Raw genomic sequence first — 16,090 nt, forward strand, 5'->3', positions numbered from 1 at the left:
AAACAGAGACAGGGAGAGAGTTAGTGAGGGTACAGATCAGTAGTCATGGCTGCATGGAAGGCTGTAGGAACCAGCCATTTAGATAAATTGCAGGAGCTTTCCTTTTCATCTCACTCAAGGAGTGTGCTTGGAGAGGAGGAAGCAAATTGGCAAATGCTGCTCGGTGTGATTCTGATAGCAGAGTCTCTTTGAACGCTGTGGTGTATGTTCCTTCAGGATGATATAGAAGAGGAGCATTTCTGCAGCTATCACAGTCATGTTCTCTGTGACAGACGGCGAGCGGACCGATGTATCGCGCTCTCTTCGTCAAATGGCTGCTCTAAACATCATGATACGTCTGTCGCGATGTTCAGCTGTAAGCGTACGTTCAGGTCGAGCTGTTTGATTGTTTTCAGTTAATGCTGGTGGAAGAATAAGACATGAAGAGGGGAAAAAAGGATTTTAGAGCTGATCTGAATCTGAAAGTGAAAGATTTCTTCATCCACCAGCACACTTTAAACTGTTCTATGATAGCTGTAATGTGACTCTGCTTAGTCTCTGCTGTGCATGCTGTGAAACATACCAATGTTTCCATTTTTTTATGAACTGCTGAAGTAAAACAGCGTGACCACACAATACAAATGAATCAAATTCAATCAGCAGCACACTATTTGTAAATTCTTATAAAACATCAGATTTTATAATTCAAAAAGTAACATTGCCTAACATCTGTGGCTGTAGGTAATAGTACTTTTGAATTATTGCTTAAACTATATTAAAGTAATAAATTAACTGAGTGTTTGACCAAACAAATCTCAAGTAAAATCTCAAATCTCTGAAGCATTTAAGTAAAGCAGAAGAGATAGAAAAGAGGAAACAATATATTCATGTTTTTATATTGAATCACAAATCTATCATAGTTCCCATTAATGGAAAAAAATAAAATCAGATTTAATAAAATCAAAATGAAATCATCATTACTAAAAATTGAACTTTTCAAATCTAATTTGACTTCTTAGTTTCACTGGACTGAGGATAACCAGGAGATTCAGTTGAAAACTGACCATTGTGCTAGCAAGAACATCTTCAGGTAAATTGGATTTGTTTAAATAATAAATGCTGCAGAAGCTTTGGAAAGCAAAATAACTACGCGTCAGTACAGCAGCGTTTTAAGATAAAGTACTACAAGATTCATCCTGTTTTAATTTTCCTCTATTTCTGATTCATGATTATCAGAATCAGAATCAGAATCAGAACTATAGCAAATTCCTGAAACAGTAAAGCAATAGGGGCACATGTACAGTTACTACAGGAATTTTTCATTTGTTCTTTAAACCTGAATTCAAAGAAATTAAGTGACTTTTTTGCGTTTGTCCTTATAAGATTAACATTATACATATATGTCTTGCCTTAGATTTGACCACAGATTTTATTCAAATTTCAAAAGAATCTGAAGTTTTCTTTAAAGGAACAAAGTGTTCGTCTCACAGATCCTTTTGTAACGATCTCCTCTTGAACTGTAGTCACAAAACCTGAAATCTGACATCTTTACATTGAACCAATTAATGAATTCACTGCGGTACAGTATGTATTTGTGAGTACCTCTGCATGATAGAAGGGTCTGTGTTCACGCTGCAGGGACGCCCTCCCCGCCTCACCAGCGACCTGCCAATCACAACCTTTTTCTGACTGATAGTGATGTGGATGTGTCAGTGTGACAGCACGCTGCTTGTGGATAAATGATCACTAATCACCATCAGAAGATGAAGGATAAGTCTGTAAGTAGTTCTAATACTGTACCTACTCCAGCTTTTTGTTTTTGTATGTCAGAGCATAATTTTCTGTTGGCAGGAAGGCTGTTTTTTATTTTTTCCTGTTGTGGTTAGACTGCGTGAAGCCGAGGCAAACATTTATCACAGTGACGCACGCAAACAAAAATTCATACGGTGCTCTAGTCTTTAATTTATAACCTGTGTTTATCTGGATTTGATAGATGATTTACAATCCCTGCAGCTACAAGATTTAGTTATTTGTTTGGCTGTAAACTAATTCATAGATTCTTTCTGTTTTGACGTTAAAGTTTTTAGAGTCTAAAAGTAAAAGTTCTCTATTAAAACAGATTTGAAATTTGAAAGCTCTTCAAGATATCACTGCGTGTTCTCAAACAGCAAGAAAAATACCACACGGTTCAAAATTGATAAATCCTTGTGAAAGTGCAAGTATACATTTATAAGTGTTGCAAAGGAAATAAAGCTTCCTTCTCTGACTTCCTTTGCAGGTGCCAGAATAGCTGCTGTACTATACATAATATTCAGTCATAATTAATCCAGCTTTGTCCCATGCTTCTGGCATCTTTTAGCAAGCCTCATAACTAGTAACACGTAGTAAGTGCTGCACTCACGTAGTAAATAAAGGAAATCTAAAATTTAACTCTTTCCTTCCAATAAATCCAAGCAGAATTTCCCATTGAATATACGCTTGTTTAAAAGGAAAGTCTTAAGTGACATGCTGCTCACAGATCTCTCTATAGCAGCTCTCACGTGTATGAAAAGTCACAACTCTTATGCCTGCTTCTCTTAATAATCTACTAGCAAACACAAAGGCATTCCTTGTCCTGGATCTGTTAGTCTCATAGCCAGAGTTTGTGGCTTAGTGTATTTAGTGGAGTTCAAGCTGCTGTAGTAGAGTACAAGTTGTCAGACTAAGCCCAGACCACGTGGAGTGCTGGCATTTGTGTGTCGCGCCCTGAGACCAGATCAGCATGGATGCTTTTACTTTTGGTGGCTGTGGCATGCTGGTCTTTCCTTGTATGAGTCCAGGACCTCTGTAAAATATACCTAACATAAATATGTGTATATATATAAATACATGACAGTCTAATGGAAATAATTATTCATTTTTGCTGAGAGATCAATATTTCTATTTATATATGTATGTTTTTATTTTCATTTGTGCGTGCCTTCTGCTTTGGGTAACGTAATTACCAAAAAAGAAGAATTGACCTGGCTGATGATTTTGGCACTGTAATTTAATTGGTGCAGCCTTGTCGGGCCCTAAAAGAGACGAAGACATCTTTTTCCACGGCCAGGTGAACGCAGGTCTTGCGCAGCAGGTGCAGTACAGTCTAGTGGGACTCAGTTCACAGCTGAGGCAGCTGATGTTTCCACAAATATGTCCAGTAACGGTTATATCCTGTTTAGCTGTTTTTGCAGGATCAGCATAGTTCATGTTTCTTTACACAATGAATGATTGGCAGAATTTAAATGAGCTGAAATAAGACTTTTGGGCTATCAGTTAGATCTGTTAGAACTTCTTTAAAGGGATCGTATCAACATTTCTTGTAGTTGGTTAATATTTCGTGATTGTTCTACTTTGGGGTGTAAGAAATATCTCAAACAGGAAACTAAAATACCAAATGACTTCCTGCTTCCTGTTCTCGCTCAGGTCAATTCAGTCTTGTATGGTTACTGAAACAGTGCCTCTCAAATGCAGAAAAGGAGGCAAAGTGGACAGCGGAGGAGACAAATGTGCCAAAAGACAAAAACTAAATGTATCCGTTCTAAGTTATTGTCCAGTTTCGGGAAGCAAATGCGTCATAACGAAGCATCCATGACACATTTTCCTTTTGTCCTCTTATTTTTGCTGTTGTGCAATAGAATACAACTTCAGGAGTTTTGAAATGTATTTAAGAATAAATCCTTATTTAGTTAAGGATATTTCACAACTTCCTGACTAACGTTAACTTAACACAGGTCTCACTTCTTAAAGAAATGCAGTGAAAATGTCCCATCGCGCTTCATTTTTTTCTGACATGAAATCAGGAGTTGTAAGAGGTGTGTGGGAACTGTCTGCCCTCTAATGAGTGTGCTTTACAAAGCAGTTGTAATCCAAGCACATAATTCACACATGGCCCATATCTGAAAGTTTAAGTGCCATTGCTTGTTGCCTGGGTTTGTGTGAGGCCTCCCTGAAGTATCCACGCTATAACTGTACAAGCCGGTCCGCCTGTCTGCTTCCCATGATGCACCTCCCCATCTCCAGTCTGGTGAAGGCAGTGAAAGAGGCCATTGTTTCTGTCACTCCGAGGCATTTTGCATGCACTTATGACACAGAGTGGGAGAAATTATTCCCATTATACCTCTGGAATGTCTTTGAATCAATCGGTTCTGTGCTGGTCTTTAGCAGTCCTTCAGTCACAAATGTGCTTGTTTACAAAGGGAGGGAAACAAAGTATTGTACAGTACAAAAAGTGAGTTAAAAAAAGACAGTATTACAAGTTTTCAGATCAAAAGCAGCACCTTGTTTTATGCTAATTTCTTTCCTCATTGAGGCATTTTTCATCTTTAGCCCGACCTGGAGCAAGACCACCTCCAGAGCCCGATTCAGACGCCTGATCCTCTGAATCGAGCAGTCTGTTAGCACTTTGCAGGAAAACAAGTGGCTTTCAGGACTTCTCTCCCCCTAATTCCTTTCTTTTTTACCCTGAGCTTTGATTGATGTGCAGCAAAGCACAGTTGGAAAAGCTTGCAGGTTCTCTCATGGATTTTTCCTGCATGATGTAATGTTTTGATGATCCTCTGTGCGGCATGCCATGTGCAGTGACATCAAAACAAAAGAAATATCCTCCCCCTGAAAAGGTGGACTTCTCTGTCTTCTCAGGCAGATCATTTATGCTTCACATACCATGAGACTCTTTGAATCCCCTAAACAGGACGTTCTTTGCTTTGACATGCGTGAGAACATTTGATTCTCTCTGTTCTCAAGTTCCAAGCCACATAAAATCCTAACAGAAGTGAGCCTTCCTGATCCTGTTTCGGCATCTTTAAGGAGTACAAAAAATGTTCATCCTTGTTTTTGTTTGTTTGTTTTGTTTTGGGTTTTTTTTTAAATCCTGAGCAGAGTTGTACGACTCTTTGCCACAGTCACCCGACCAAGCGCACTATACATAGGTCTTGTAACGCAGCCCCGTGCATCAGCAGCGAGTCTATTTTTAACCCTGCTGTATCATGTATCACCTCTTCCCATATTGTCATTCTTTTGTTGAGCAAAGGGGGGGATATTTTGGGACACTCTTAGGTATCGTGAGAGGCGAGATGAGGTGGAACCTCTCCCTGACAACTGATCTTCCCTCTGCTGTGTGTGTGTGTGTGTGTGTGTGTGTGTGTGTGTGTGTGTGTGTGTGTGTGTGTGTGTGTGTGTGTGTGTGTGTGTGTGCGTGCGGTGAGGTGAACCCTATGCCTGCCTCTGACCTATTGCAGGGTTTGAAAATGTGCTCTTCCCATTCATTAGGCTGGGCAGCCCGGGCTACCAGCAAGCGCTTTCACTACATCTGTATTTGTGGTCTCTGATAGGATCCAGATGGCAGACTGGAACACCCGTGCAGACCTCATACGAGCTTCACATATGGCAAACAGTAAAAGAATATTTAAAGGAGCCTTGCACCCAGGTCACTTTGTAAACAAGTGATTGTTCATGCATTTGTATCATTAGCCGTTCATTTCAAATTCCAGTCATCACAGAGTGGAGCGAGATGGGATTAATCAGGACCAGGTCACACACTTTTAGCCAGTCTTGGATTGGGTTGCTCATTCAGAAAAAAAGTAGTAATGGAAGAATGCGAAAAGTCAGCTTGAGAGCGCAGTTTAAGCCCCTCTGGTCACAACTGACCAGTCACTGATTGTTTGGTTGCCAGTTTTGGGAAATCACAAAACATGTGGGAGAAGGGGTTTCAGAGGCTGGTATCTGCATCAAAAACACATGCCCATTCTTCTCAGGGTCAGAGCTCAGTCAAGAGAAAGACCTCAGACAGAGACCACTGGAATAAGTGAAACTAGTTCTCCAGTGGTCACAGTATCTCAGATCCCTTGAAATTCTTATAAAAATGTTCTTAGAATATTTTATCTTACTTCATAGTCATCAGATTCTTTTCTAAATTAATTCAGGTGATTGTTTTTTGTACATCCGTTGTTACCCAGCAAACAGGAACCACTAGTTGCTGATTAATTGTGGCTTAACTTGTTCTTCAGGTATACCGGACCGCTATAACAACCTAATTTCCCCTGATGAATAAAGTCATCTATCTATCTGTCTATCTATCTGTGCATAACAATATATGACAGCTAAGACATGTAGTGGCTATGCTAAGCCTAATAACAAAGAGAATGAAAACCCACAGGGATCAAAGGGTTAAAGGGTGAAAGACAGATAAACTGCTGCCAAATGATATGCCATTTAAACATGCATTTGGAAAGTGATTTTTTTGAGATTAGAGGTCTAGTGAGTGATCAGGACAAGACTTAATCTCCACAAGGGAATAGCCCACATGCTTGCATGGTGCTGTGTTTGTTTGGGTTAGGTTAAGATCCTCCTTCACAGTCTGCTGCTGCTGCTCTGTTTTGCTCAGAGTTTTTGCTGCTATGAATGTGGCGGGGGAATGTGGCACAGGGTAATTTGGCGGGGGCGGGGGGGGGCATGCAGGAATTCCCACTCACTTGCATTTGCACTGGCCCTTTACTGAATCTCCCTGTGCCACACATGGAAAAAGTGATGTTTTGTTTGTGAAACCCAGAGCACTCAGGGCTGTGCACACCATCTTTGTCTTTAAAGCATCAGGGACATGGAGACAGCAGCACAATGTGGCGGCTTGGTTAGCGGGAGGAGCACCACCGAATTCATTCATTCGCCTGTCAAGGGCCCCTTTTTGCTTTTATTTTTAGCCAAAATCCATCAGGTCTGACAAGAGGGGCAATTTGAGCCAAGGTAAGGGCAACGCTCCAGGCCCCCTGCACAAAGTCAATCATCTCCTACCCTCTTGGGATAAAAATTCGGACAGCCCTGCTCTCGGCCTGGGGTTTTGTTGAGTCATGTGAGATCATAGACACAGAAACACAAGGGAGGTGAGGGCTGAAGGTGCAAGGGGCTGCGGGGTAAATGCAGTGCATGGGGTTAAGGCCAGGGTCAGCAGGGCAGCTAAAATCTGCCCACAGGCCAGCAGACGGAAGAACGTGCTACTGCTAGCCTTGTATAAGGTAATGTCTAGCAAGCACTCGGGGTGGGACGTGTGCACAGATTTATTTAAATACACAGCAGGTCTTGCTAGTGGGGGGAGGGATGACAAGCCTGCCAGTGTGTCCCACGACCACCGCCACGCTTTGGGTGGACTTTTTAGTAGACAAACCCAGGATGGGCAAAACACTGAAAAGAGGCAACTTTTAGTCCAAGTTCGACCTTTTAATCTGCGTGAATAACCTGGATTGTTTTCCATCTCCTGATTGCTGTTTGAACTCGTTTTCCTCTTGCTGGACTAGCTCTTCTGACAGATGCATGTTTTGAGTTAATTGCCCTGCAGGGAGTTCTGGCTTTGGCATGTCAGTCTTGTATTTAGCATTTGAGTGATACTGTATAAATAGTCACCTTAAGGTAGCTAAAGTTTCACAGCAGTGGGGATCTGTTATAGCTTCATACCTGAGTGAATAAGTCTATGCATTGCATGTTTGATAGCAGACCAATTAGGAGGTGCCTTATTAACAAATTTGATCAAAAAAACTGTAAGAATAAGTCTTCCAGTCCCTTAAATCATTCCTGTAGTATTCATTTAATTTTTGGCTTTGTTGATTTGATGCTCATATCAGCCTCAGTTGTGCTTTATATGTGTTACTAATTAATATATGCCAACATACAAAGCTAAGATGGTAAAGTGATAAACATTACACAACATTGCATACAGATATTGTTGTTCATAATCGCTTTGGAGCCCCACAGATGTGCAAGAGTGGCTGCAGACTTTGTCTTTGTCTTTGTGCAGCTAAAGACGGAGAGAGAAAGCACGTCTGTCTAGCATCAATAATTGAACCTGGGCTAATTTTGGAGTTGGACTGGGGTGGGACGTTACTATCAGGTTCAGCGTTGACTTCATGGCTGGTATCCAGTGGCAGTGATGCCTAATGAGTGCTGCTTGCGTGTAAAATCCGCTCCAACGAGAAGTAAATTAATTACTATTTTGCATTAACTTTCTTCTTTAAGAGCAGTATTAGCTTTGCAGGAACTTGTACATCGATGTAGCAAATCTTTCCACCTCACCCGGAGCGATGAAGGTCACACAAGAGGAGACTTAATGACCAAGCACACAGGGCAACCTTAATGAGCCGGCACAAGCGTTACTTAGATTCCATTATAGCCTGTCTTCTAGTTAGAGCTGTCAAGAGGCTGTATATCCTCCGTCTGTGTATGTGTGACTTTTGTTTCTGGGAACTGTGTGTCTATGCTGCTATGTATGTTCATGTGGGAATGAGAGGTGATGCTCCATATGAAGCTTTATACAAACATACTATGTTTATATGGAAAAAAAAAACGTTAAAACCACAGGTCTGATGTTATTATTCATGTCCCATTACAACAGAGCTCTTGTGTGTACTGTAAAAGCTCCCATTGTATCAGCTTAGTTGCCCAGTGATCTTTAAAGTACATAGAGTGGAAACAAGCATACATAAAAGCTGCGTTAATTTATCACATGATTAGCAAGCAAGCTACGTAGCTTGCTGATTGACAGTTGTTAAGTTAATTAGTTGGAAGAAAATATTGTTACAGGAATGGCCAGTCATGTTTTGTGTCCCACAGAAACAGCATCACTGAGCTGTTGACCACTCCTCTCCATAAGAGCAGGGGGGATCTCTCCCAGGGTAAATACAGGACCACAATGTCAGTCTTGCTGATTGGCTTTTTAAACTGTTTAAAAAGTGTTTCAACTTCACTTACCGTATTTTAAAAATAGAGCAAAGTATGCTGTTCTGTACTTCCCTTGTGTATCCTATTTGAGAAAACAACTGTCCAGAGCAAAGTACATGAAGTCAGTTAACCAAATGCTATCTAGTTTATTTTCTCTTATTTTGAAGTCTTGAGCCAAGTTACGATAACCCTGATGACATTGTTATTTCATTGGTAGGGGTAAGATTTGAGGAAAAAACTCTTCAAGGGCATTCCACAACTGTTTTAATAAGTGGGTTGTACTAACCATGATGAGTAAACCTGAGGTGTAAAATCAGTGGGATAACACCTCCTCTTGACTTACTTACTTACAGTCAGTGTCACCTTTTCCTACTGATTGATGTCTCATTTTAAATCAAGAGCCTTGACTCGATTTATGTCCTCCCAGTATTTGATGTTATGTGGCATCTAGCTTTTGTTGCATGTGACCTCAGGGTCTATCGGTGACCTCAGCTGTCAGCAGTGTTCATGGCCTTCAACCGAGGAAGGCATGGCGTTTAGCTAGGCCTGTGGTCACTATGGCACTCAGAGCTTACCGATGTTTCTCTCTTTCAGTATGGCATCACACTCTTGCTAGGCAGCCTCCAGCTATGTAGTTCTTCTCAAAAGACCGAGATTCTTTCCTTTCCTTTGTTCCCTTTCTGTTCGGTTCAACATGAATTACACTCGTTTCTTTTTTCTTTAAAGGATTATTGATGGAAAGACCTCATAAATAGCTCATAAGTGCCTATAGAGTAGGTCGATCACTGCTTCAAATTAATATTGTAAAATTCTAAATTACTTTACTCTCTAAAATCAAAATGACTCCTCCAAATCAATGTGGTTTTCCAGATTTATGTTTTCTGTGAAGGATGCCGTTTTCTTCGGAGCTGTTGATGCATGTAAATTCCCAGTGTGTTGTCAAGACCATAGGCTGAAAGGATGCCTCTGGGAAAAAAAGCCTCAAGTTTAGGGCCATAGTCATGGATCATGGGAACAGCAGGGATGGAAACGGAGCCCAAACAAAAGCGGATTTTCTTTTCTGTAAATTGTAGTTTACTTACCTTCTGACACAGAACGGAAAAAGGAGCCCACTGAAAAATGTTCCGTAACGTGGTGGAAGTTGGGGTCATTGTTCTGCTGGTTCATTTCTGTACCGCAGCCCTGGATCTGAGGACACATCACCATGGAAACCATTATGTGGGGCAATTGGCGTTAGAGCACTTTAGAAATCTCTTAGGAATATATTAGTAACTGCAAAGGCCCCACTCTCCTCACCTTCAACCTCTTACCATTGTCTCTGAGCGAGTTTACTTCAGGCGCTGCTCTCAGGATTTCAGGCTGCGGTTCAGGAATGTTCAACCTATAGCCTGTCTCCATGCAGAGATGTAAAAACAACCCAGCTGTTCTTGGCTGAGGTTTGAAATCTCAAATAAACAGGCTGAAACCTGCACCAACTGCCACCAGTGAATTTCTGGATTCTCACCTTGTCCATGGTCCATTTTACACAGGATACATCAAATTAAAAAAAGATCACAGCAGCGCCAAACTGTAGTTTCATCTTTCATCAGGGAAAATAAATGATTTGTGCTAAAAAAGAGCTAAATAATTGCCACTGTTTTTCCTGATGTGGCAAAAAGCCAAAGATGAAGACTTCACATGGAGCAGATGTGCTGACACTCAAATTTCACTGAAAACGTACCGCTGATTCAGAATGCTTATTGAATTGTCAAACCTTGTGTGTGTATGTGGTCATTAACTCAGCCCTGTCTGCTGAACAGAATGTGAACCAATACGAAAATGATTTTTTTTTCTCCCCTTTTTCACAGCCATATTACCTTTTCGCCCTTCACAGAACATTTCCCTCAGGTATTTTGTCGGCAGTACAGAAATCAGCTTGGCATTCTTGTAGCCTATTACCTGGGATTGCTAAAAGGCAAAAATTAATGTGACGCCACTTTTCTTTTTTAGATTTTCAAAAACAAATTTCTATGTTACAGCCCAATATGGGACGTTTTTATTGAGCAGGAAAACAAGCTTCCTAAAGATCTGCTAACCCATCTGGCTGAAGTGATTAGCAAAAGCTGAGGCAGATGGTACCACAGCCAGATTCTGCATTGCTCCAGGGGTGTATTATCTGCATATACAAATGACAGCCATGTTTGGCATGTGAGAAATATTTTTGTGTGTTACATGACTGAATGGGAGTATGAAAGTCTGTCTTTTCCAGCGGAGTGTGGGGCTTCTGGTGGAGCTGGCTCATTTACCACGGCAAGCCGATTGACTGGGACCCTCGGGATGTTTTTGTTGGGGGGGGGGGCAAACATGTTAAAAGTGAATGAGCCACGAAGCAGCAGACACCCCCCCTCCACACACACACACACACTCCTGGCATTGGGGTCTGGAAATGTTGACACACAGAGTGGTGAGCAGCCCCAGAAACCCCAGGAATCCTCCCGAGAAGACGCTGGGCGGGAGGGTGAGGTGGAGCCCTGGAATGCACTCAGAAGAGTCAGTCACTTATTTACTAGCTGAACTCAGTGAACTCTGTCTGAGTCAGCCACTTCCACCGCGGCCAGTCTCCCTCACCTCGCCCTCCCACTTTCCTCTGTTTTGTTCTCAACCTACCCCAATGCTCCTCTTTCGTTTGGCCCTCCCCTTCCGTCTTCTTATTGATAGACTCAGCTTCTTGGCTTCTTATTGGCTGACATCCTCACCCATGCCCCAAGAGACCAAATCCAACCCCCAACCCCACCTGACCCCTGTCACTCTGTTGCTCACCCTCTAGCTGCGTTGAGGTCATAAGCTCATGATGACTGCAGAACAATTGTCAGTGGGAGTGTGAATCGAGCTGGGGAGTGTGTGGAGTATAGCCTGGGTAAAGTAGCCATTTTGGCTACTGTGATGAATACTCATTAGTTTGAGGAATGAATCTGACCTCAACCATCATCCAAGCCCACTTTGAACAGGTTAACCTATTCAGTATTATTAGTATCTCTGTTCTAAACCGGGGTTTAAGCTGTTAATCATGCTTAAATTTTGAATAATGAAAATATCTTTTCATCATGCAGTATTTTCTTGCTCTCACCCTGTAAAGGCTTTGAGTGAATCCATAGTGGTCAAATGTGACAGCCATGTGCTTTATTATGTAAATGTGCTGGCAATTTTACACGTCAGGCTCTAATAGAGAGACTAAGTGAAACCAGAGGTTTCAGGTTCTTTTCAGAGTAAAAGCAAACCTTATTCAAAATCGCGGTGACATTTATAGTAACATAAATTACTTTAACATTTCACATAACCTCACTTAACAGTATGTATGTTGTGTAGTTGTGTAGTAGTCTTAAGAGAGATTGTAAATTTAAGTAATAACAGCAGAACTAAATGAACTGTGTATATGAGCCATTTAATCAGTTTATCTTTAGTTTTCACCTGTTAAAGTGAAAACATTTCATGTTATCATGAGGTGAACAGTAGCCCTGTGTTGTTAATAACACAAAAAATGTGAACTTGTAATGAAACTTGTTGTAACATGAGAAACAATGAGCTTTTCACAATGTGATACTGTGTGGCAGCAGCAGCACACTTTTGCCCACATAACATTAAAGAGAAACAGTTATGTTGACATTTGATAAGCATGCTGAAAAGCTTCTTGCAAGCTGTTGTTTGATGCTAGCAAGTAAAACATTTTGAAGAGTGCTATGGTAGAAAATCGTTCATGTTGGAGGATAGATGGTAAACCTCAGTTACAATTCAGGTGTGGTGTCAGGACGTCCGCTCTTCTTCTACAAGTCACGTTCCCGAAAACGTTACCTCAGCGTTCCAGTGGTCCTAGTCACTTTTCATAACGTGTCCAACAGTATGAATTGATACCCTCTTCTTAGTAAAAAAGAATATAACACACAATGAATGAGCCAACTTTCACTTGTTGAGATTTTCTTATGCCATACCATGCCTATTTTTTTCTCTTGGCAAATAAAGTCAAAAGGCGTTTAGGCATTAAAAGTATTTAGCTCGATTTAGGCAAAAATCGTGATTTTAAAGGTTAAAAGAAATCTGTTACATGACATTACATGAAAGTCATGTCACGTACATGGCGTAAGTACTTGACATTACGTTGACCGCTGACTTTTGGTTTCACACAGGACATGAACAGTGTTTTCCTGTAATAAAGTCCTGTGTTTGTTTGGCCCATTCATGCTTACACTGTGAATATGCAATAGATTGTGAGGATACAGAGATGAAATGAAAGTGGGAGCCTAATGTTATTATGCTTGAGCGCTGTCAGACTGTATAAAACAGGAAAAATGTATTCTGTCTAACCTGATTTGAAAAGGTATTTGTAGTAAGCAGGTGATGGTGTTATTAATTAATCCTTAAATAACATCTGTTGATTGTTCATTTCCTCATCACTTCTCGTCTACCAGGTGCCGAATATTATGTGAGCCCTGTGGCTTTTTCCATCGTAATAGTCCTGTCCTGTTGGAATAAAGTAACTATGGAACATTTATGGAAGTGACACCTAGTACATTTAAAGGGTCAGCAATATACACATTCCATGTCTGAACACGTTAATGGAGATAGGATCTGCTGAAAGTCGATCAGTCCACAGCCTGAGAGAAGCGCCGTGAGAGGAAGTGTAATGATTAATAGCTGTCTCAGTCTTTCTCTCTGACCACTGATCTGATGAGAGAATAATAACCCATGACTCTGTGGGAATCCACAATCACTGATACACTCTGCATGTCAACTACTCTCCCTGGGAAATGTCAATGGACTTCATCTGAATGCAGCGCTGCAGACACTGGAGCTGTGCATGACAAACGGCGTCTAAACGACTCATTTATTCTACAATATATATATACTTTTTTTTTTCAAAATTGCAAACAGTATTTTAAGAAGAAGACAACAATAATAATGTAGTTTTTTTTTATTACTGGATATGGATAATGGATACTAAATGATTCAGTCAGAAATCAGTGTGGAACAAGTTTTTCTCAGGTCAGCGTGAACGGGCTGAGCTTGGTGCCGTGGTCCATACATGCACACATATATATACATATATATATATGTATAGCATATATGTAAATATATGTGTGCATAATGGCTATATATGTAAATATAGTTGAAAGACATATATGTAGGGGGCCAATTTCAAATATGTGCACATATGTTGGAAAATATATATGGCATAGATAAAAAACATACATGTTCATATATTTTCTTTCCGTGTGTGCACAGTACTACTTAATCTTAATATTTGGTTTTGGTTTATTGCTGTGGTGTTTTTGCAAATCGGAGTGCAAAAAACACCACAGCAAGTGATCTGCAGTGTGTGTCTCCTCCCATGCTCTTTCTCACTCAAAATGAAACAGGTGCAAACAAAAGGCGGCTAGGAGTACAGGGGATATAGTCCTAACTAAGAAATAATCCAAAAAAGGCAACTCGGGGGAAACAGGAATCAAAAAGCACAAAGAAACACAACAAACTGACAAAACACGCAAGGAGAACACATGTATTTAAAGACAGGAGTAACTAGACACAAGTAAACACAATCAGAAAAGGAGGGAGCGCAGACAACAACAGGAAATGAAGGACTAAACCAGACACAAGGGGTGAAAAATTACAAAATAAAACAGGAAACAAACTAAAGAAACCCCAAATCCTGACAGTTTGTGCAGGTGGAGCCCTTTTCATTCATCATGGTTTGTAGTAACTGCCCTGTTGTTTTTGAAAAGTTAATGCTGTTTTCTGTGGTGAAAAACTTCTTTTGATGTGTAGTAAAGTACAGTGCAGAACTGTTAGTAGTTGGAAGTAGTAAAGTTGGTTAGTTTCATGTGTTTCGCAGACAGAAAAAGTGACTTTAAGCCTGGCAGGCTGTGACATTACTAATTCTGCCACCTGCACAGGCAAGTATCAGTCAGAACAAGTTGTGACAGGGGCTGATGGGAAAGATGTGGGTACCAGAGGTTACCTACAGGACCTTTGCCATAATTCTCAGAAAAAAAAAAATGTGTATGAATAGAGGTCATACTGTTTGCTGAGTCCAATGAAAAGAATAGACATCCCAAGCTAACAAACATAATATTGACTGTTTTTTTCCATTCTTCTTCTTCCATTCTACTGTTTTTATCAGCTAAGGGCAATGTATGACATGTGAACCAGCAGTTGGTGTCCCGGCACTCCCCCCGACACATTCTGCAAAGCTTTTTTTTTTCCAAATCAGCCAGCAAGTAGTTGTACTTTTTGTTTTGACTCTCCACATCTCGGCAGAAAGTAGGTCACAGGCTGACCGAGGTAAAGTATGAGGCAGCAGTCTGCTGGCCGGCCCCCACAGATGCAGATTGTGTCTTCAGGAAGCTTGTTGCAGAGGAGACGTTAAACACACAAGTTCCTATTTGACATCTGTTTCCAGCAAACCTCGCAGGGCGGCCTTTCCCCAACCATTCACCCCCAGAGGCCTCGTTCACCTAGCCGCTCCACCAGCCAGGTTTGTTGGTTTAACTGCTCTGTGACACCAACCCCACCCCCACCCCACCCCCCAGAAACCCCAAAAAATTCCGATGACGCGCCTGTCGTTGACTCTGTGCCCAGAATAACAAAATCTTAAGAGATAAAATCAGGAAAGACAGGTCCTTACGCAAGCAGCTGTCCTGCTAGACTGCAGACCCTCAGGGCTGTGAATAATTAACCAGGTGTATTTTTAAGGAGACAAGGCAACACTGTGTGTGAGTACGTCTGCTTGAAGGCAATGATCACATCCTGCCATTTTACACTTAGTATTCCTCAGATTGCCGCTCGAATGAAGGTATGATCTGAAAGAGAAAACCGCTTGAGGAATTGTCCAAGTGAGCCGTCAACATGACAGCTACACTGGCACATCTTTGCGGTTTGTTGTTTCCCCGGGCTGCTCAGAGATGGCTCTAATTTGTTTTTCCGTCATCAATAAACCGGTTGTAATCCTCAGCCAGCCCTCTACGGGCTTCCCTCCCCATGTATGAAGGCGGACACACAAGGGGTGTATTTATAGCTCCGGGAGATACTGTGACCCACCAGACATCAGAGGACAAATTATCCTCCTACTACACCTTGCTTCACGTGAAACCCTAGATATGCTGAGCCGGAGTTAGGCAGCCCTGTTGTCAAAGGCGAGGCTGAAAGGAAACACGAGTGAGTGACAGAGTCCAGGCATGGGGCCAACAAAGCACAGGAAGAGCCAGGGCAGAGTGTTCCCGTGTCACACAGTGAAAGGTGTTACTGCTGCTGCCACTCTGCTCCACAGTCACGTGGACGCGGAGCCACAGCCCTGAGGTGTCATCATCAGCGACGCTGAGAGGGGAGCTTAATCTTGAATCACTTTCCATGCAAGTCA

At 41.5% G+C, this 16,090-nt stretch overlaps 1 protein-coding gene across 2 annotated transcripts in view; it reads left to right on the plus strand.

Annotated features, from left to right (window-relative positions):
- bach2b (BTB and CNC homology 1, basic leucine zipper transcription factor 2b) overlaps positions 1-16,090 on the plus strand; it is an 81,350-nt gene that overhangs the window by 13,398 nt on the left and 51,862 nt on the right. The window contains exon 2 of one of the 2 annotated variants that reach the window (XM_046372275.1): positions 1,618-1,757. The exons of the other annotated variant lie outside the window; for it this stretch is intronic. Within the exon in view, the coding sequence (XP_046228231.1) occupies positions 1,719-1,757 (39 nt within the window). The 5' untranslated portion in view covers positions 1,618-1,718. The remainder of the gene's footprint in view (positions 1-1,617; positions 1,758-16,090) is intronic. 2 annotated transcript variants of the gene reach the window in all.

Source organism: Scatophagus argus, chromosome 19 (assembly GCF_020382885.2).
Source record: "Scatophagus argus isolate fScaArg1 chromosome 19, fScaArg1.pri, whole genome shotgun sequence".
NCBI lineage: Eukaryota > Metazoa > Chordata > Actinopteri > Scatophagidae > Scatophagus > Scatophagus argus.